The sequence below is a fragment of the Neltuma alba genome, unplaced genomic scaffold (genome assembly GCF_004799145.2).
Source record: "Neltuma alba isolate B1F8T4 unplaced genomic scaffold, ASM479914v2 tig00011378_pilon, whole genome shotgun sequence".
In the NCBI taxonomy this organism is placed as follows: domain Eukaryota; kingdom Viridiplantae; phylum Streptophyta; class Magnoliopsida; order Fabales; family Fabaceae; genus Neltuma; species Neltuma alba.
Genome location: NW_021636072.1, coordinates 145,109 through 168,256, shown reverse-complemented (window position 1 = coordinate 168,256; position 23,148 = coordinate 145,109). Strand labels below are relative to the sequence as shown.

General features: G+C 34.5%; 1 protein-coding gene across 1 annotated transcript; it reads left to right on the top strand.

The window, feature by feature from the left end:
- The first annotated feature begins 2,835 nt into the window (after positions 1 to 2,835).
- On the top strand, positions 2,836 to 3,474 carry LOC114712596 (uncharacterized). The gene has a single exon (XM_028897148.1). The coding sequence runs from the start codon at positions 2,836 to 2,838 to the stop codon at positions 3,472 to 3,474; it is 639 nt and encodes a 212-aa protein (XP_028752981.1).
- Positions 3,475 to 23,148: the final 19,674 nt, after the last annotated feature.

The window sequence follows — 23,148 nt, the reverse complement described above, 5'->3', positions numbered from 1 at the left end:
AATTAAAAAATAAATGCAAAATTAAGAGATAATTGTTGGAAAATTCTGGAGTTGGGACACATGGTTTAATCTGAAGCTAAGTGGCACTTGATGGCTGCCAACTCACTCCATTTTTCTTCCATTTATGCGTCCAAAATTCATAGAAAAGTGGCAATTTATTTGCCTATAAATAATCCCCCCAAAATACAAATAAATGTTGGAAAATTGGAAAAACAAGGGGAGACTCTGCCACTGTAGCTCCATCTCCATTTGGCCAAAATTCTCAAGTGTTTTAGGCAAGGAATTACTCAACTTACATCAAGGAAGCATCAAGGTATGTTTAAGCATCCCTATTCCTAAGTTTCAAGCTTAGTTAGTTGAGGTTTTTGGCTTGACAAATTAAGGAAAATATTGCCAAAATTTCATTGGACCATGTAAGGTTTAGGAAAGGATAGAAACCCTAAATACCAAGTGAAATAAGTAAGATTAAGTGGTGTATGGTTTGGTTTTTGGAAGAAAACCAAGTTAGGGTATTAAAGGAGCAATTCGGCCAGCTACTGTTCATGCTGAAGGAAATTGTTTTAGCTTGATTTGATGATTATAATGGGTTTAGAATGTCTTTTTGTGTAGTAATATGTTGTTGGGAAGTGTTTAAAATCATTGGAATAAAAAATGAAATTTTTGAAAATAAATACCCCCTATTTGGCTAGCTACTGTTCATGGAAAAGGAGTTTGATTTTTGAAAATATGATTCCATATTTGAATTCCTCATGAAAAATTGTGTAGAAATGAGTCATGAGGTTATTGATTCTAAAGGAGGAATCATTTTATTAAAATCAAAGGAAAGGGGGAGAAAATGTTAAGTTAAAGTTTAAGGATTATGTTTAAGTTGTTGGGTTATTAATATAGCCTATATTTATGCTTGATTTAATAGGCTTTGTGAGGAGAAGTTAAGGAGGATCGCTATCCCTTAAGGAGAACAAGTTAATCAAGTGATAAAAGGTAGCTTTGAATTATAATTTGATTGTATATCTTGCTTGTTTAATGTGATTTGTTGTTTGCTTGGATTGAGGAACTTGTGTTGTGATTCTGTTTGGTTGAATAACCTTGGTTTATGCTTTGGCCAAATGCATTGAATTGTGTTAATTTGGTAGTGTTCATGTTCCTCTCCTAGCATGAGACTAAGCATAATTTTATGTGACTTGAGGATGCCTTGAAGCTCTATAACATGTCACATTGTAACTTGCTTGATTTGCATGATAATTGTAATTCAATTGCTACTGAGATTTCTATGAAATCTCATTTCCCCTATGTCAATTTATTTATCATTTAGAAAGTGGCCCACCTATGGATCAAGGCAAGGAGTTGGTATTGGGATGAAGAAGCTTAATGATCATGATGTTATTTTGAAATGTTATATGATGCTTTAATGAACTTTACATTAAGTTGTGATGAATTATGGATGGTAGTATAATGTAAATTATATCCCTATGACATATCCTAATGTTGAATCTTGGAGTGGCAGAATGCCTAAATGGTATGGAAAAGGGAAATAAATTCAAGAAAATGGAATTAGGGTATAGAAATACCCTAAAAGAGGCTAATCTTGTGACACGTAAAATAATAAGCAAATGAGGGAATCTAGACCTGAGATTTTGTAGGAAAATAGATCTCATTTTTATCTTTAAATCAAGAAGTAAACCATCAAATTTGGAGTTTTGTGCTAAGAGTTATGCCCTTCCAAAGTTGGGTTAAAATACTAGAAATTTGAAAATTGACCATATGAACAGTGCATCTTGTTGAATTTTCTGGTGCTTTTCTGAATGGAATTAAGTCCAATGAATATTTTTCTTCTATAGAAATCTTAGCAAGCTTTGTTTGAAAATTGGAATCACCTCGTTTGAATTTTTTTAGAATTAGTTATGAATTTTCAAATTTGGCCCAATTTCAGATGAACAGTATACGAACAGATTTAAATGTGAAATTTTGAAATTGAAAATTTTTATTAGGAAACATTGGGAAACACGTTATAATGGTTTCAATTGACGTATCATGGGGTAATAAAGGAGGTGTTACAAATTGACGTATCATGGGGTAATAAAGGCCCAGGTGGAAAAGAAGGAGAGAGATGAACAAAGCCTATTTAATGGACCTAGCAGTGTAAATAGATAGCCCAAAGGAAGGGTGGGCAGGAGAGAACATGTGATAGTGGAAGGCAACTTAAGGCAATTAGGCCCAAGCCCAATTTCTTCATCCAAGCATGACGCCCCTGACACCATCAATGGGCTTCTATTATTAGAGGGTCCAGCGAACCCCTCAACGCCATCAACTTCAGTTATTGTGGGCCAAGTTGGGAACCATAATGAATCACAAGTCCAAACTCTACAGATTACCTCAGGGTTGGTAATAGAGAGGGTCACAGAAATGGAAAGAAAGGGAATTGATAAGATGGAAGTTAATAATACGTGGGATGATGATGACCCCATTGAAGAGTAAGTTTTCGCTTTTTCCTTTCTCTTGTGTTATAATGATTATTGCCTGTTAGAATTGTAGAGTTGTTGGAAACAAGACCTTTCCATGCATCATCAAAGATATTGTTAGAGAAAATAACATTGATGTTCTGTGTCTACTGGAGACTAGGATCAGTGGTAACCGGGCTGAGGGTGCCATTAGAAAGTTGGGGTTCACCAATTGGATAAGATTGGAAGCGTCAGGCTTTGTAGGGTTATTTGGGTCCTTTGGAATGAAACAAACACTCAGGTTAATTAAATTTCCTCCACTACCCAACTCATCCACTGTCAAGTGGCGTTTGTCAATTCTGTCGAATAATTTGCTATAACCTTCGTCTACGGAGGGATGGTAGCTATAAGAAGAGTTGATTTGTGGCATTCTATTCGACACATAGCACAGGATATGCTTGATGATTGGATAGTAATTGGTGACTTTAACTCTTTTATGGACTCGGTTGATAAACTGGGAGGAGCATCGCCGTCTTCTCATACTATGAAACAATTTTCAGATTGTATCTTAGAAACTGGGCTGATTGAAATTCCGATTGTGGGTGAACGCTTTACCTGGGAAAAGCAAGCAGTGAAGGAGAGACTGGATTGGGCTTTCAGCAACATCTCTTGGGAGTTGAGCCATCCTAACCATAAATCTCACTACAAGCTTAGATACAATTCTGACCACAGGCTTATTGTTGTTACCAGTGGAAACTCTGATGCGGGAGCCAAAAAGAAAGGTCAATTCAAATACTACTCAGCTTGGGCAATAGAAGATAGCTTCTTTGAAGTGGTTAAGAGTGCTTGGGAAAATGAGGAGTGGTGCATTGGAACTATCAAATTTAAGGAGGAGGCTACCGAATGGAACAAAAATTTCATAGGTAGTATTCCTAAACGGAAGCGTGCTATTCTGAAAAGAATTGAAGGCATCAATTGGGCAAGGAAAAATAATAATTCCAATGGATTGTTTTGTCTGGAGAAAGAGCTCTGGTAGGATTATACTAAATTAGTAGCCCAAGAAGAACTCATCTAGTGCTAGAAATCTAGGTGTAAATGGCTGCAATGGGGAGACAAAAATACATGATTCTTTCATGCTTCAACAATTATGAGAAGAAAAAGAAAGTGTATAGATGCCATACAAGATGAGAATGGAGACTGGATCACTAACTATAAGGCTATAAAGAAAATAGCTTATGATTTTTTCTGGACCTTATATACAAAAGATTGCCCTGTAAGAGACTCCTCAAGATGGATTGCCCAATTCCCCCCAATCACCCCCTCTGATCTTGCTAACCTACATAAGGAGGTGACTGACATCGAGATAAAAAATGCTGCTTTCATGATGGGGGCATTCAAAGCCCCAGGACCAGATGGATTACAAGCTCATTTCTTTCAGACACAATGGAATCTCATAGGCCACAGGGTGTGTGCGTTCATCAAAGAAGCTTGGAAAGACCCAAGTAAGATCAGAGATATCAATCACTCCCACATTGTACTGATCCTGAAAATTGACAAACGGATAACCATGAAAGACTTCCCCCCCATCTCACTCTATAATGTTAGCCTCAAGATGATAACAAAGATCATAGCTAATAGACTCAAGGGTATAATGTGCTACCTTATCCAACCACAACAATGTAGCTTCATTGTTGGAAGACAAAGTGGAGACAACACTATCATTGCCCAAGAAGCTACTCATACTATGAGGAAGAAGAGTGGTAAGAATGATTTGTGGCCCTGAAGGTAGATATGGAAAAGGCATATGATCACCTGGACTGGTCCTTTCTAAAAAGTACTTTGTCAACCATGGGTATGAAGAAAGAGATGATTGATCGAATCATGGCTTGCACCACTTCAACATCTATGAAGATCCTGTGGAATGGAGAGGAATGTGAGACCTTCTCCCCAACTAGAGGAGTCCGGCAAGGTGACCCTTTAAGTCCTTATCTTTTCATACTTTGTATGGAAAGACTAGGACACTTAATCAACAAAGAGTTCTTAAATGGAAACTGGAAAGGGCTAATGTTCAACAAGAAGAGCCCCCCTATTTCACATCTCTTTTTTGTGGACGATCTGCTCCTCTTTGGTAAAACTTCCACTGAACAAATGGATGTGATGCGAAATACCATGAAAGAATTCTGTGAGGCGTCTGGACATAGAATCAGTCTAGCTATATCCACGGCCTTTTTCTCCTGAAATGTACACTTCAATAGAGCTAGGGATTTGAGCCAGAGAGTAGGAATTGGGATTACAGGGGACCTTGACAAATACTTGGGCGTTCCTCTATTGCATTAAAGAGCTACAAAATTCTCTTTCCTCCCAATTATCAATAATGCACAAAAGCGGTTGATAAATTGGAAGAGCAAACATCTCACCATGGCAAGGAGAACAATCTTGATTAAATCAATTCTCTCGGCCATCCCAAGTTACCAGATACAAACTATGATGCTTCCAAAAAATGTACTCAAGGAACTAGAGAAGATTTGTTGCTACTTCTTGTGGAACCAGGATCAAGATAGAAAAAAGATGCACCTTATTTCTTGGGATCAAATCAAACGGTGCAAGAAAGAAGGAGGACTTGGCATCAAGGATCTGCAGAACCAAAATATAGCCTTCATCGTGAAACTTTGCTGGGGCCTACTTACCAAGCTTGAAGCCTTATGGGTGAGATGTCTTAAAGGGAAATATGGTTGTGGTGATGAAACCTATCCAAGGGTATGCAAGAAACAAAATTCATTAAGAGTTTGGCATGGCATCACCTCAATTTGGGACAAATTTTATAAAGGAATTGGACAAGCCATTAAAGATGGGAAGACAACCAGCTCTGGTGGGACCTTTAGTCCCCTTTTGATAAGCCTCTCATACACTATGCTGAACACAAGCTCCATACCTTGGAGCCTTGTGATAAGGTGAAAGACTTTTTACTTCCCAATGGTATGTGGAATGTCGATAAGTGGAGAAAATTCTTACCTCCCTGGATCACCAACACCCTTGCCAAACTACACACCCCTTCAGATAGCAAAGAAAACAGATTTACCTGGAGAACTGCCTCGGATGGTAACTTTAGTATTCGGGTAGCCTATAAATTTGTCTCTGCACAAGTGGAACATTCAGTGACAGTCCCTTGCAGAAAAGTGTGGAAACTCCCTGTACTAGAGAAAGTTAAATTCTTCTTTTGGCAAGTCTTTCATGATAGACTCCCCACAAATGCACTCAGAGCTAAGAGAGGTTTAACAAATAGTGCAGAGTGCCCTTTTGAGTGTCTAAGAGAGGAAAACACTTTACACATCCTTCGTGACTGTGAGGTAGCCAGAATGAGTGGATTGAAATTATTAACCCTAACCGTCTTTTCAGTTTCTTTTGCTCCTATTTGCAGGTATGGCTCAGGAGATGCATGTCCCATAACCTGGGAAATGCACGGTTCAGCAGGTGGATATGGACTCGTGTGTTTTGTATGGTCTGCTGGCTTATTTGGAAAAACAAATAGAGGGGAGTTATGGAAAATATGAGACATCAAGTGAAGGAAATTATCCATAATGGATTAGCTCACCTGATGGAATCTACTATATATGGACAGTTAAAGCACTAGGTCTTCAAGCTCGATGAATTGGATGACTACAACTGGAAACCACCACCAGAGGGATATGTTCGACTGGATACAGATGGATCAGTTAACAACAACAGAGAGGCTGCTAGTGGAGGAATAATTAGAGATGTTGCGGGCCAATGGATCTTTGGATTTCAACTCCAACTAGGCTTCATGCAACCCATGGTTGCAGAAATTCTAGCTCTACTTAGTGGACTCCAAATTTGCAAACAGCAGAAGCTCAACAAGATAATTGCCTACATTGATTCAATGGAAGCATTCAATCTAATCTACAAAGATGGATGGCATGGACACCCTCTCAGATTAGAAATCAACGAGATCAAAGACCTTTTCTTCTCTGACTGGGAGATCGAATTGTGTTATGTACCACGTGAAGCCCTTAGATGTGCAGACTTCCTTGCCAAAGATGCTCAATACCTGAGAAGTAACTTGCAACTTTTGCCGAATGCACATCCAAGATGTCTCTCACTCATGAGAGATGATATTTCCCAACAACTCGCTCTTGGAGTCTTTTCTGAATTTCACAAGTTGTCTTAACTTGCCTGTTGTATTCGAAAAAAAAGGAGGCATTACAAATAACAAAAAGATAGAAATAAAAGAAGGCAAAAAATAAAGGCAAACCGTGAGGAGCCGATTGAATTAAGTTTATTTAAATAAATATAAAAACCACAACTTTTTTTATCATACATGATGGTGAGAACGGATCCAAAAAAGAGGTAAGAACAGAGTTCATGCATATACTGCATAGATATAGACAGAAAACACCGCTGCCTTGCCTGTACGCATTAGCTAAGTTTAGAAGATTCCACTTTATATTAATTAACGAGGACACTGCTGTTGTCATTTGTCATGTACCTTCATCTTTTTCCTTCTTCTAGGGCATCAAATCATCGCTGTTTCTTGCTTTCTTGAGTAGGAGTATTTTCCTAGTGTCGAAGGCTTTGAAGTCCTTATAGTCCTTTCATTAGGCATTTTGGGATTTTACGACTTTCTTTGAATTTGTGCAAGAGGCTATATATTCCATCTAAAAGATTGGTTTAAAATTGGTTCACTTTCTTTCCTCTTCAGTATCCTGTTCTAATCGCTCTACGCGATTTGCTAAAGTTCCTCATTTAATTTCCTTTTTTGTTTTTTTTCCTTTCTAGCCTTGCACTTTGATTTTTATTTCGCATACCTACAAATGCTGATGGTTGTATTTATATTTTGAATCGTTCAGCTTCTTAATTCTCACAAATAGCACTTGATGATCAAGAAGTTGGGTGCTCTTCAACAGGTTCTCATTCAATTTGCAGACAGAGGAAATATGATGTGTTTGTGAGTTTTCAAAGAGAAGACACTCGTAAAAATTTTACAGACCACTTGTATGCTGCTTTAGAGCACAAGGACATAACAACTTTTAGAGATGAGGAAGACCTTGAAAGGGGAGAAGTTATCAAACCAAGTCTACTCGAAGCAATTGAACAATCTTTCTTTGCAATTGTTATTCTCTCTAAAAACTATGCTACTTCCACATGGTGCTTGGATGAACTCCGAGAGATCCTTGATTCTAAGAAAGCATTGGGCCTTCATGTATTTCCAATCTTTTATGATGTAAATCCATCTGATGTTTAGCATCAGAAAGGAAGCTTTGCAGAAGCCTTTGAAAAGCATGAACAGAAATTTGCACATGACAAGGGAAGGTGCAAAGATGGAGGCATGCTTTAGCAAAAGTTGTTGACTTGGCTGGCTGGAGCTCTGAAAATTGGTAAATTTTATGACTTTAGGCTGCCCTTAATTAGAACTTTTTTTTCCCACAAGAATTGAAATTGTTTAGCTGCAGTAATATTAATTGTTTGGTGGTATGTTTCACAACTGTGTTCAATCTGTGATGATATCGTTAAAATGGTTAACTAGTTTGGCGGTCATATCTTGGATTGAACCATGTATTGGACATTGAAGTGAGACAACGATAATGTTATAAGATAGGAATAGATACATTGACCTTTATATAAGAAACAAAACGTGCCTAGAGAAAAGGTTAATTGATATATGTATAGACATAAAGTTTTTCCCCCTCAAAGGATAGATGCAATGTTGTAAACATACATACTGTGCAGCGGAAATTAGTATCATAAAGATTCAGTCCTCGATCTTTGGCCAAAATGTAAAACAAGAAAAGTAAAATTATCATTTTGCATAAAGATAATGCATCTTCACCAATTAGCGTTTTCCTTTAGAAAAGTGAAAGTCACATCTATATTTAACTGCTATATGAACAACATGAATATCAAATTACTTTTATTTTCGATTATTCTATGAGAAAAAGTTTTGCAAAATATATGAAACATTTAATAAATTACGTGTAGCCTTGTTAAATTTTTTTAAGCCAATGCACGTTTATGAATAATGCATTTTGTAAAATAAATTATTATATATATTAACCTCCATTTTAGTAATAAAACATCCTCTTTTTTTTTGGTAACCATAAAAAAAAAAATTCTTTAATGGAGCTTGTTCCCCTCTCCTTGACTCTTCGAAAGCATCTTTTGAGTTTTGAGCAATCTATGGTTAAATTAATTCTATGCAATGACTAGAAGGCTAAGTCTGCCAGTAAAAATATCTTGTAATTAATACTGATCACTAATAGTAAGGAATCCAGGTTTGAATATAGGTGATGGCTCACTGGTATAAATCAAACTTGAGGGAAAGTAATTTGAAGTTCAAAACACACGTATGCAATTTTAAAATTCATTTCACTTAAAATGATGATGTTATTATTCTGTTTTCTTTTGTAGGTATGAAACAAAACTCATTGAAATTGTTGTTGAAATGGTGAGGTCAAAGTTAGATGTTGAACCGCCCTTTGACTTAAATCATGTTGGTGTGGTCAAAACTCATTTAAATGATGATAAACTTGTTGGGATTGAAGAAAAATTAGCAGAATTTGATTCATTTGTTGCAAGTAGGTTGGAGGATGAAGATCAATTTATAGGAATATGGGGAATGGGAGGGTTAGGGAAAACTACTCTTGCTAAAGTATTTTATGAGAGAAAACAGAAAGACTTTGTTTTCATTGCTTTCTTCAAAATGTTAGAGAGTTATCTACAAAAGATGATGGTTTGATTTCTTTGCAAAGAGAACTTCTTTCACGTTTGAAAAAGCAAAACAGTGGGAAAGTGTGTAATTGTTATGAAGGAAGCCAGCTGATAAGAAGAATGTTATGCCATAAAAAAGTTCTACTTGTCCTTGATGATGTGAGTGACATAAGCCAACTTGAGAATTTGGCTGGAAAAAGATGGTTTGGCATAGGGAGTAGAATAATAATAACGACTAGAGATCAGCATCTGTTACTTGAGTATGGTGTTTCTCAGTATAAGATGAATTTATTAAATCAAGTTGAGTCCTGTCAACTTTTTCTTCAAAAAGCATTTAAGGGAGATCAGCCAAATGGAGATTTTTTGGAGTTTTCTAAAATTTTGGTCAATGCTGCCAACGGACTTCCATTGGCAGTCAAAGTGCTTGGCTCATTTCTTTGTGGAAGAAATATACCAGAATGGAAGGAAGTACTCAAGAAGATTCCTTCAAATGGCATTTTTGATATATTAAAAGTGAGCTTTGATGGATATTGCAATATAATGAGAAGAATACATTCTTAGATATTGCTTGCTTTTTCAATGGGATGACCGAGTATGAAATCATAGAAATTTTGGAAAATAGTGGTCTATGCCCAAAAATTGGAATAGGTGTTCTTATTGAGAAATCATTAGTAACTAAAGTGAAAGGGTACTTGAGGGTGCATGACATGCTTCAAGAAATGGCTCACGAAATTGTTATTCATGAATCACCTGATGATGCCGAAAAGCATAGTAGTACTAGGTTTATGGTCCTTGGAAGATGCTAATCATGTGTTGGCAAATAAGATGGTAACATTCCCTCCCTTTTTTGTGACTGCCATCTTAATGTAGTAATATATTCCATGCATTTTTCATGTTATTAGCTTAACTTATTGTTTTATATGTAGGGAACTGAAGCACTCTATGGTATAGTGGTAAATTTTTACAAAGCATGTGTCATACAATTGGATCCTGAAGCCTTCTTTAGTATGAGCTATCTCAAGTTACTTATCATATTAAATTCTTCATGTGGCCAATTAAATCTTCATAGACTTAGCTACCTTTCCAACTCACTGGTAGTCATAGAATGGGAGGAGTATCCTTTAGATTTCCGGCCAAGTCAAACTCAATTAAATGGACTTGTTCATCTTAAAATGCAACACAGCAAATTAAAAAAACTTTGGAGAGGAACTCATGTAATTAAGGTCATTTGCTTAAATTTCTTTGTCTACAATTGATGCGTGTATCACTAGCTAATTGCTGTTTCACTACAAAAAAAACATGCTATTAGTGACAGAATTAGTGACGGAATCTGTTCTGTCGCTAACTCGATTTTTGAAAAAAAATTAAAATGCCACGTGGCACCTCTACTAGTCACCACGTCATTACTGGCAACCACCTCCACATGTCCCTACCACCTCGATGATGACTGCCACATGTCGCTGCCACTTCACCTCTGCCTCCCACATGTCGCCACCACATAATTCCTTCCTCAAAGTGACTTCTTCATGACTCGAACCCAGGACCTCATTTGAGCGTGTGTGCGGCTTTACCAGTTGAGCTGTAATGAACTTGTTAACTTATTATGTAAAATTAAATATATAATATTATTTTACACAAACAATTATATATACATATATATTATTAAAAACTAAAAATATACTATATGATAATTTTAATCATAACTAATTTTTAAATATTTGTTTTACTATTTTTTTAATATGTTTTATTTTTTAAAAAATATTTTTAATATAATTTTAATTTCTAGGGACACTAATTTTGAATTTTAAATCATAGATAATTTTTTATAAATATTTTTAAAATTTATTTTTTAATTAACATTGATAAAATATACAATTTAATTATGTATGTATTATATTACATTATATTATATTATCTCTATGTGTTTTATATATTTGACGAAAATCATTTACAATTAGTCAAAAAATCTTGTTATTCAAAAAATAACTACTATAATAAAATCTAATAAATTATTCTATATGAAAAATTAAATGATTTGAATAGATTATGATAAACAATATTCTCCTACCTGTATATATATCCTATGTAATTTATTTTCTTAAAATTCTTTGTATATACCATTTGTTTTTGTATTGAAGACCAAAATCAATCTATATATGGGTATTAATTATATCATGATTAAATTTTATTGTTTAATGATTTAAATTTAAAATTCACTTCAATATTAGTTTGCGTTCATATAAATTCATTTTTTGATTTTAAATTTCTATCATATATTATATCTTTCAATATATTGTACATATGATAAAATTATTTCTTTCTTATATCAGTTTATATAAGAAAGTTATTAATATTCTTATTATATTTTTAAATTATTATTAATAATCAAGAGGAATTTATTTTAATGAAATATAAACAAGTTTTCTAAGAAATTGCCTTCATATTTTCAGTATATACCCAATGATGACATGAATGATGATGATATCTTCATTAACACCAACTCCACAAATATATCAATTTATTTTATAATTAAAAATGTTTTTAAATCATTATATTCTTAATTGTTATTATATAAATTGTTGTAAGATTATAATTTAAAATTAGTGATGGATTAGCGATGAAATAGAATTAGTGGCGGAATTAGTGACGAAAACTTCTGTGACAAACAATTTAGCGACAAAATTAGCAACGAAAATTTTTTACAGAAAAAATTCCATCACTAAATATTTATTGACGGATTTTCTGATCGATTAGCAACAGACAAAAATTTCATCGCTAATTTGTCACTAATATTGGCGACGGAAAAATTCCGTCACTAAGCCATCAGAAAAATTAGCAATGGAATTTTCATTAGAAATTAGCAATGGAATTTGTTTCCGTCATAAATTTCATCACGAATCAACTGTTTTTTGAAGCCTTTTTTTTTTGTTCTTTTAGTTTCTACAAAGTTTGAAGTTCATTGATTTGAGTCATTCAACAACCTTAATCGGAACACCAAATTTCGATGATACTCCTAATCTTCAAAGTTTAATTCTTGAAGGGTGTACAAAACTTGTTGAAATTTACTACTCTCTCGAGTAACACAAGAATCTTGTCATTGTTGATTTGAAAAGTTGCAAAAGTATTAAAACTCTTCCAACCAAATTGGAGATGAAGTGCTTAGAGAAATTTATTCTCTCTGGTTGTTCAAAAGTTAAAAGGCTTCCTGAGTTTGGTAAATGTATGGAATGCTTATTGGAGCTTGATCTAGAAGGGACTGCTATATCCAAACTACCTGAATCATTGGTCAATTTGAGTGATCTTGTTGTGTTGAATTTCAGGTATTGCACGAGTCTGGTATGCCTTCCAAGAGATTTTCAAAAATTGAAAGCTATAATGAAAATCAATCTTCAGGGTTGCTCGAAGTTTTCAAGGCTTCCAAAGAATTCCAATAAAAATGAGGCATTGGAAGAGCTTTATATGGGTAGAACTGCTATAAAAGAAGTCCCTTCATGCCCAGATAGTTTAAAAGTATTATGTTTTTCTGGATGCAATAATTATGCACAACCTTCATTATCATGGAATCACTACCGTTGCCTTCTCAAGCGGGCATTTAGGCTTCGAAGGCCTTCAAGTTCAATAACGTTACTGTGGTCTCCTTTTTCAAATCTATCATGTTCTCTGGCTATGTTAAATTTGAGTTATTGCAATCTTCATGATGGATCACTACTATTCAATGAAATCAACAATTTATCATCATTGGCAGAGTTAGAGTTGAGCGGAAACTATTTTGTTGAGTTTCCTTCGCTCCTCTTTTCCGAACTTCGAAAGCTTGAATTTATTGCTCTCAATGACTGCCCAAGGCTTCCACCAAACATATCATTTATGCAAGCTGGTGATTATCCATTGTTGAAACATTATGTACGTTCACACCAACTATGGAAATTCATTGAGCAATTTGAATGTCAGGTTAATTTCATTTCTCGTCACTATTATTTCTTGCATATTAGTCATTATAATTATATATCATGCCACTTTTTTTACTACAGATTCAACACCGACGCGAAGTCTTGCAGAAAAAGAAAAGAAGAAAATTTACTTTTTTAAGTGACTACTTATCTGGAATTGTAACTTCGGAATTCCAAGTTGAGTTATTTGAATTCTCTTGAATTTGTAGCTTATTTGGTTTTCTTATTTGACTATTTCTGACTCATTAATTATTATACATCTAACATGAATAATTTTTCATCAGTCTCCTGATGCCTACTCGCTCATTGACTATTCTTGGTAGTAACATGCCACCATGGTTTCATAATCAAAACTACTTTTGTGAGGAAGATTTGCCTTATTGGCATACCACAAATGTATCGTTCATAGTAGACACGCCTGATTTACGCCGTTCAAGTGAATGGTGGGGCATAGCCTTATGTCTAGTGCTAGAAAATGATACGGAATATGCAAACGTTGATGATTTTGCCGACCTTTGTTGGACTTATAGAATTTCTAATAGCAATATTCAGATTCGTACCGTGTCTGTCCAATGCTTTTGTAGTCTAGATGTAGTTATCAACGATGTATCATCCACATTCGTTTTTCCTCGTTTGCTGGGAAACAACTTCAAATGGTATTTTTCGCTAAGGTATGTGAGGATGGGAAGTCATTTTTTAAAATAGGGCAATGTGGATGGCGTGTGGTGTGTAAAGAAGATGTTGATGAGAGATGGCGAAACACAAGAGATGAAGGTTGCGGCATCAATAATAATGATCAGTTTATTGTTGAAGATGAATCCATCTATGATGTAAAGACCAACCCCTCTAAAAGATGGATAAAGGTGAATCAACTTCCTCAAGGTAATAAGCTTAAATAAATGGACACATGCACTTGGTATTACAAATTAAATCTTCTTGTTTTTTTTATCTTTTTAAATTTAATCAGTGGATGAATAAAATATATGTAGCATTTCACTATACATAGTTATATTGTTATTACTTTCTCATTCTTAATTGGTTTGTAAAAAGGAGAATTACAATAAAGTCTCAAGAAAGAAATATAACTACCAAAAGGACTCAATGACAAGTTAAAAATTATCATTTCTTACTTTAGAACATGTCATTATTATAGGTTGCTGAATTATTATTGAGATCTTTAGTAATTTTTTTTATTGAGATTTTTCAGAACTTGTCATTACATTTTTGTTTTGCACTTTGTTGCAATTCTCCTTTTGTTAAATTATTATTCTCATGCTTATGTAGAAGTTATGCTTTGAACCGTGGAGATGGGGGGTGATTGTGGCAAGTGGGGCATCTTTTTGTATTATACCAGTCTCCTAACCTTTAAAAGTTTATGCCGTTCAAAAAATTTTCATTGAGGTTTTACTTTTATTATATATTACTTGTGGTCCTTAATATAAAATATAGTTAACTAATTTAAGTAGATTAAGGAAGTTTATTAAGTTAGTTATTTGTAATAATTAGGTATTGTCTTTCCTAAAATACCTTTGCTAATTAATAATATGTAGTAGCTAGAACTATCATTTGATAAAATTTTTATCATAAACAACTATTACAAGGACTTTTTTTTAAAAAAAAAAGGTAAATATGAGAAATTAAACAAAATGGATTGACGTTTTATACTGAGAATCAAATTTAATGTCAAAATAGTTTTTATATTAAAAATCGGAAATTGTATTTGTATATAGCATATAGAAAATACTTCTCCAGTAAAATTTGTGCTTTAAATGTGCATATTACATAGTCATGATTTTACTCAATTTATAGCTTATATATAAATTATTGACAAATCGCCATTTTGTTATGTATTTTAATTTTTATATCTGATTTGGAGATTTTATGTTACTGAGCTTAAAATGCAAATATTATGATTATTTGGGATTGGGAGTCGTTGCATAGATAGAACTAATGCTTAAATGGGATAAAAGGGTCATATTTTATGATTTCTCCTAAGTATTTGACTTTTGGGTTTGTTTTTGTAGGCAACTTGGGAGAAGATAGAAATTCAAAGGTGGATGGTGATCATAGCAATCAATGATTAGAATGAATGACAAATGGGGACCTAAATCGAAGAAAATGCAAAGAAAGCAGTGTAGATAAAACGAACCGTTTGGACGTGGGATTGGATTTTCTACTTCTCGCTGGCATCTTCATTCAGATTCACAATCCCAGAAATCATCCATCCACCATCGCAATCTCCATCTCTCCACACTTGGGTTTCTCCGCCTTCTCCATTCCATCTCTCGATTTGGCCCGATTCTTCCGCTGATTCCACGTCCTCCGTCGCGTTCTGCCATGGCGGCTGTGACTATGAAAGCATTCTACGAAGCTTCCACGGAGCAGAGGCGGGGCTAGGCGTTCGATGTCTCAGGGCAGTGGGCTAGTGGCTGGAGCTCGGAGCTTATAGGGGAGTTCATTGCATCTATTATCCCTGTTCTTCATTGCATTTCTGATTCGAGTCTTAGATGTTAGTTGTGTGATGTTGAAGGAATGTTGTGACTACTGTCTTAGGAATTTGAATGCAACTGATTCGTATTTTGATTTGTTTCTGATTCTTGATTTAGAGTATGATTGGTCTCTTGCATTAAACTGGTTTCATATTGGCTGCGTTAGAGTCAGATCCATATGGCAATCTGCTGTCATAGTTGAGCTTAATGAATTCGGTCCTGAGCATCAAATTAGGAATAGATTGTCCCATTTCTATTTCCCTCTTCATTTCAGTTGACAAAAAGTGTGGTTTTCAGCTTGAATCTGTCAGGGCTGCTACCAATCCGAAATGTTTTGTTCTGTTAGAAGTTGTTTGAGTTTTTGGGGAGTATATATATTGAACCTTCATCCTCGTTCTAACATGGATTTTAATTGGCGGATTTACTATGTAAATTTTTTAATATATGAAGATGGAATATAATGGGTTATATTATGGGCCTTTTGATGGTACAACGAGTTATGGGTAATCCATTTTGTATTTTCGGAATTTCTTGAACTTTTGAGAAGTGTCGAATAACGACACCTTATTGAATGTGTTTTGGGCTATTTGGTTTTTCATTAGTTTCAAATTTGATCTCGTATTATGGGAGACTCATAGTTCAAAAATCTAACTGCTAGAATTGGGGAACCCTATACCTCATCTAAGGCCCCTCATTGCAAGGCAATCTTATTCAAACTTACACAAAGAATGTAACATCCTTTGCTAAAACATAACAACAAAGCACAAAATCATCATATTAAACAACAACATTGAAAAACACACTACTAGAAAAAAAAGGTCATTTTCATCTGTTCTAGAGGCCCTTTTTCGTTTATTTAAAGGGGGACGTGGATAAAAGAGACGTAGATAGAAATTAGATGCACGTTTGTTATTAACAGACAAATAGAGGACATCATATTTGTCTATTCAATCTAAACAGACGAATATGTGAATTCATATTCGTCTGTTGAAGAACAGACAAATATGATAGACACATATTCATTTGTTCTTCAACAGACGAATATGTGGCCATCATATTCATCTGTTCAAGATAAACAAACGAATATGTTAAGCAAAAAAAAAAAAATTTCTGCACGCAAAATTGCCTGTTTTCCTTACAGAAAACCCTAAAAGATGGAAGAACCAAAACAGAGTACAAGCTGAATTCAACCAAAATAACAGTAATCCAATAGAATTAGATCCATTCCATACAAAAAGAATCCACAGTCCTATAACATTCTAACCATATGTTTTAACTATCAAAATAACCCTACACATGCATGATACAAGAAACTTCAGTACCATCTAACCCTTTTAATCTCAGGTATCATTTTGAGAATAAACTTCTTCAAGAAATTGTCCTGCCAAACGATCTCGAATAGCATCAATCTCTTCATCAGTGTAGTAGTTGTCATCATCAAAAATCTGTAAGTAATAAGAAGATTGAATTCATCAAGATTCTGAATTAAAGAAAAACAATAATTTAGTAAAAAAACAAACAATCATAATTAAACTAATTATTACCATCTCAAAATTTTTAATACATTCAAACTCAATAATTTCGTACATAAAATGGATAATATAATGTCTGCACTCTGTACTTCTTGGTTGTAGATGACACTGTAAATTCAAAGTGAGTAGGATAGATGAATATGTATATATATAGTTGACAACATTAAAGAATTGAAAAAAGAAAACACTTACTTTTGGTTTGTACCAAACAGTCTTGCCATTTTTTCCCTTGCGCTTCCCACCCCATTATAATATGTTTTCAAAGACATATGACAAAACAAAAATGACCAAACATTAAAACAGCTTAATAAAGTAGGAAAACACTAAATATATGCTGACAAAACTTATGTGGTGAAGACACATTTCATTTCGCCACTTAGGGGACACCCCAATGAATCAAACCAATAAATGATATTATCTCTAGGTCAAGGAATGCACAACGACCAATGTCCACTGAAATATTAAAAGAAAGGAAGCTAGTAAAAATTCATTGAAAATTAAATATATAAATATACAAATATAGATATAAGCTACTTACTTTTCAATTATTGGAGCAAAATAACAAGGTAAAATAGTGTTTGCAATGGTATTATCCACGTATCTCATCCGCCTATCAATGATATTCTTCAAAGGTTGCAAAGGGGCTGGACACATGAATACATACAAATGTCCCTTTCCCGTAGAAGCACACAAGTTGTGAAAGTAGCTATCATCATCAATTTGGTATGAAACAAAAATTAGTTCATAAATATAAGTTAAAAATGAGCAATTAGAAAATATAAATAATAAAATAGAATCACATTATTAGTAGTTGAATCCATGCAATATCTAGCTTATCCATGGATAGAAAGTCCTTGAGATCCTTCTGGTCCAATCCAAAATGATATGTCCTTTGCTTCCCTGCAATCCCAATTGGCATTTGTATATTGACTTTGTTAACTGATTCGTAAATGTCATACAATTGTGCCAAATAGGAAAATTTAGTAGCATCTTTAACGTCATGATAGAAAGATAGAATAAAGATAAGTAACATAAGTAGTATATGAAAGAGAAATCAGAAAATGCTAGTGTGTTTTGTACCATGAGAGATATGACGTCAATAAGTCTTTTAGGCCATAAAATGAAATATCCTTTTGCTTGGCCTAGCTTGCCAATCTCGTTACTAGGGAATGGCACATCTGCATCTACCTCCTCCTTTCGAACAGCCATAACTGTCACCTTGATCGAGTTCGCTAGAATTTTTTGATGATGAATTTTAGACCCTTGTGTGTATTTAATGGCATTGGCAACAACACGCACATTTGGGTCATCTAAATAAAGAACAAAAGGTTCTCCATCATTTGGTGTGGGACTAGGGTTAAACGGAGCTGACAGCACTTGTGGATTGAAGCTCCCTTTCGTGCTTCCATAGGCTGGAGAATTCTGAGTATATGGTACAAATGAAAGAATGGAATTAAATGGAAATAATGTTGGTAAAATTCAAAACAAATTAATTAAGTTGTGATTAATTTTATACCTAAGGTATATGTTCTTGTTGAAATTGCCCAATTTGCATGCTTGAGACCAAAGATCGCATCTTCTCCTAAATCTCGGACATAAGCTCATTTTTGAAGAATTGACGAAACTCATCACTTGTCATAATCTCTTGGCAAACTTGTTCTTGAACTTTGTCCATCAGGTCAGCAATTGGGACATTTCTTCCTGTAGAGCTTTGTGAATTGGAACCAAAGAATTGGATTAAACTATCTTTGATAACCCTCTCACTTGACTAGGATGGTCTAACTTCCCAGTTGCAGTTGCCAGAATATCCATCTTTCCACTTGGAGTAAAAGAACCTTGACTGCTCTATTCCTCAAGTGCATTCTATAACGTACAAGTAATAAATGATAAGTAATTATAATTTCAACAGAATGTGAACACTATTTTAATTTAATTGTTTTAGTTTAACTACTTAAAATTTTTTCAGGAATGTCAGCAACAGTCTGATTGATATATTCACCTTTCTTCATCCTTGCATGCTTCCATGTTCTATGTCGAGAAGGAGGAGGGGGGCTTGAACAATAATGCTAGGGTCTAACTTTACAACTTCTTGCATTCTTTTCAAATCAGCTTTCATAATCTCTTGTTGTGCCTTTCTGTAACCCCTACGAGACATGCAATGCTGGTATAAATTTTTAGATTATTTGTCTTTATTTTGAGCACTTAATTTATACAAAAACAAATAAAAATGAAGTTAGTTCAATGAAATGAAACTAATTTATATGGACATATTCATTGAGTAGAAGTTTACCTGAAATTCAAGATCTAGCCGTGACGCCACCAATTTTCTCCAAGTATTTTCATCAAAAAATGAGTAAATATCACATGGGTTTTCATCCTTTTTAGCCCCTCGAATGTAAGTACGAGTGAGAATTGTCTTAAAATCTTTTCATTGCTCGCGTACTTGGTCTCGCCAATGCTTTTCATCTCAGCAATGGGAGGGATATCATAGGTTTGCTGCAAAGTTCAAGTGTAATGAATGAAATTAGAATATTTAACAGTAAGAACTATTATTTAAAAGTATAAAGGTCAAAAAGTTACATACCAACATATCTTGCCAAATCGCATCCTTCGTTTTAGGTGGTACTTCTTTCCAGTTAGAATACAGAATGTTCACTTTGCTTCAACCCAGAAGGCCTACGTAGCTTATGAACCTATCTGCCTCTGGACCAACTGGATTCATATCATCATCAAAGTCTACATGCTTCTTCTGAATTTGCCTATGACGTACTACTAGCTTTAGTATTCTTGTGGTGCCTCTACCTTTTTTTCTAATAGGTTCATCTTTCACTTGATTTTCACTAGAATTGTCCATGTTTCTATCATCATCCTCTATGTCCTGTTAGTAAACCAGAGTGAAATAGGTGAGTAACTATAACGAAATTAATGAAAAAATTAACAAAGGTGAACACAAAATTTTATTATAGTGCATAATTTTTCATTAGGGTCTTACATTATGCATTGTCCTATATTCTTTTATAGTGATAATCCCTAACAGCATATTTGTCACCATCTACCAATTCTACTTTATTCGTTAAAGGTGGATTTGTAGTGATAGGTGGTGTCTCATCAATGTTCAAGGTTGGATCACCATCTTTTTGTTTTTTGCCTTGAAGTATAATTGACAATTTGGTATTTGCAGGATCTGTGACATAAAATACTTGTTTTGCTTGGCTGGCTAAAATAAATGGCTCATCTATATAACTAACCCTATAAAGATCAATTAAGGTAAATCCAAATTTTTGATCTATTTGAACACTATTATTGTTGACCCACTTACACTTGAAGATAGAAACCTTGAAGTTAGTATAACTTACGTCCCATATCTCTTAAATAACAATATAATAGGCCACGGATGCTAATTTAGGGTTTTTATCTTTGGCGCTAGATAAATGCATCGCTTCAGCTACTCCTATTACCCTACTATTCTGCATAGTACTTTTCTTATCTTGAGCTTTTGTGTAGAAAGAATACCCATTTATATCTTATCCACTCTAGATGGTGACATCAAATTGAGGCCCCCAAGCTAACAATCTTATTATGTCAAAAACATTTGTCTCTCTCCAAACCTTTTCCTTGAACCAGACAATAAATGTCTTGTTATGTTCATTAGCTATATGTCTATTGCTTTTCTTTGGATATTTGTCCTTCAAAATCTGCTTATGGTTATCTAAATATGGTTGAACTTCTTTCATATTATTTAAAATGTATAAGTGCTCTTGGAACAGTTCTTCAGGGCCAATACTCTTCACTTTGAGCCCTCGAGTTCCCTTACCTATACCATTATCATATGGAGCTTGTATCTCCACCCTAGATAAGTATCCTTTGCAAAAGTCCATGGCCTCTTCAGCTACATATCTTTCAACAATTAATGTTTCAGGTCGATAAGAATTCTTAGAATAACCTTTTAAGACTTTCATGTATCTCTCAAATGGATAAATCCATCTTAGATATACAGGGCCACAGAGCCTTACCTCTCTTACTAAATGCACTATCAAATGTACTATGATATCAAAAATGCTGGAGGAAAATGCATTTCTAGTTGACACAGAATAACATACTCCTTGTTTTCCAATTCATCTAATTTTTCTGTGTCAATGACTTTGCTGCAGATAATATTGAAAAAATACATAGTCTAGTTATCGTGTTTCTCACATCATCTTTCATAATACCTCGAATAGCCACTGGTAATAGTTGCTGCATCAATACATGGTAATCATGAGATTTTATTCCAACTAACTTTAAATCGTCCATCAAGACAAGCTTTTTCACATTAGAAGAATAACCCTGTGGCACCTTAATGTTATGCAAACATCGACACAAACTAGTTTTCTTTGCTTTTGACAATGCGTGTACCGCTGGCTCCAAATAAGCCCTCTTACCACCATCTTTTAGTTGTGGATGTAACTGTTCTCTTATTCTCATTTCAGCTAAGTCTAGTCTCGCATTGATTCCATTCTTAGTTTTTCCTGGTATGTGCAAAAAAGTACCAATAAGGCTATCACAAACGTTTTTCTCCATATGCATCATATCAAGACTGTGTCTAAAATCAAGATTACACCAATATGGAAGATCAAAGAATATGGACCTTTTTTTCCAAATGTTCTTCTCACTTGCAATCCTCTTATTCTTACCAAACACAACATCAATTCTTTCCACCTTACGATAAACTTCCTCTCTAGTTAATGGCTTCGAAGCCAACCCATGTTTTGGTGAACCATTAAAAACCTTTTTCAATCTATGGTATGGGAGGAACTAATCAAGAAACCTTATATGACCAAGATAAACTGTTTTCCTTCCATGTTTAAGCTGGTAGTAATGTGTGTTCGCTTTACATATAGGACACGCTTTATGTCCCTTTATATTGTATCCTAACAAGTTTCCATAGGCAAGAAAGTCATTTATTGTCATGAAGATCATTGCATGCAGCTTAAAGGACTCTTGCTTATGTGCATCAAATACATCCACGCCTTCCTCCCACAATTTCTTTAAGTCTTTAATAAAGGTGTCAAGTAGACGTCGATATTATTCCCTGGCTATTTTGGTCCCAAAATCATCAAAGACAACATCATATACTTGCACTTCATGCATAACCAGGGAGGTAAGTTGTAAATCACAAGCAAAACTGGCCATGCACTATGTGTGCTATTGAGAGTACCACAAGGATTAATTCCATCTGTACAAAGCCCAAGACGAAGGTTTCTTGGCTCACTAACAAATTCTGGATATATTTCATCTATTTTCTTCCATTGAGGAGAATCAGCAGGGTGCCTAAGATGTTTTTAATATGATATTTTCTCATCAAAATGTCATGTCAACTTTTTTGCCTCTGTTGCATTAGCAAAAAAACATTTGAATCGTGGTATTATCGGAAGATACCATAGTACTTTCAAAGGTGCACTTTAGTTGTCTCATTAGCATTACCATCACTACGTATATTCTTCTTCACTTTATATTGTAAAGATCTGCATTTTGGACACTCACTAAGATCAACATACTCTTCCCTGTATAATATGCAATCATTAAGACATACATGTATCTTTTGATAGCCCATTCCCATATGAGACAAGATTTTCTTTGCCTCATAGACACTATTTGGAAGAATATTATCAACTAGAAGCATATCACCCAACAATTAAAGAAACACTATAAAACTTTTATTTTTCTACCCATTAGTTGCCTTCAAATTGAATAATTTCAATACAGCTGTCAATTGTGTATACATAGAGTACCTAGGGTATAAAGCTATTTCTGCATCACTTTGCAAGCTATCATTTATATGCGATCATGTGGAAAACCCCAATCCAACATCATGAATCATATCACGCATTCTATCATTGAAGCCACCCGCAACTTCCTCTTCTTCAACCAATGGCATTGTTCTTTTTTTGCTATGCCATATCCATCTTGTATATCGAAGATTTATCCCCTCACAACATAAGTGATCCCTTATACCATCAATAGTCAATCGTCTCCCATT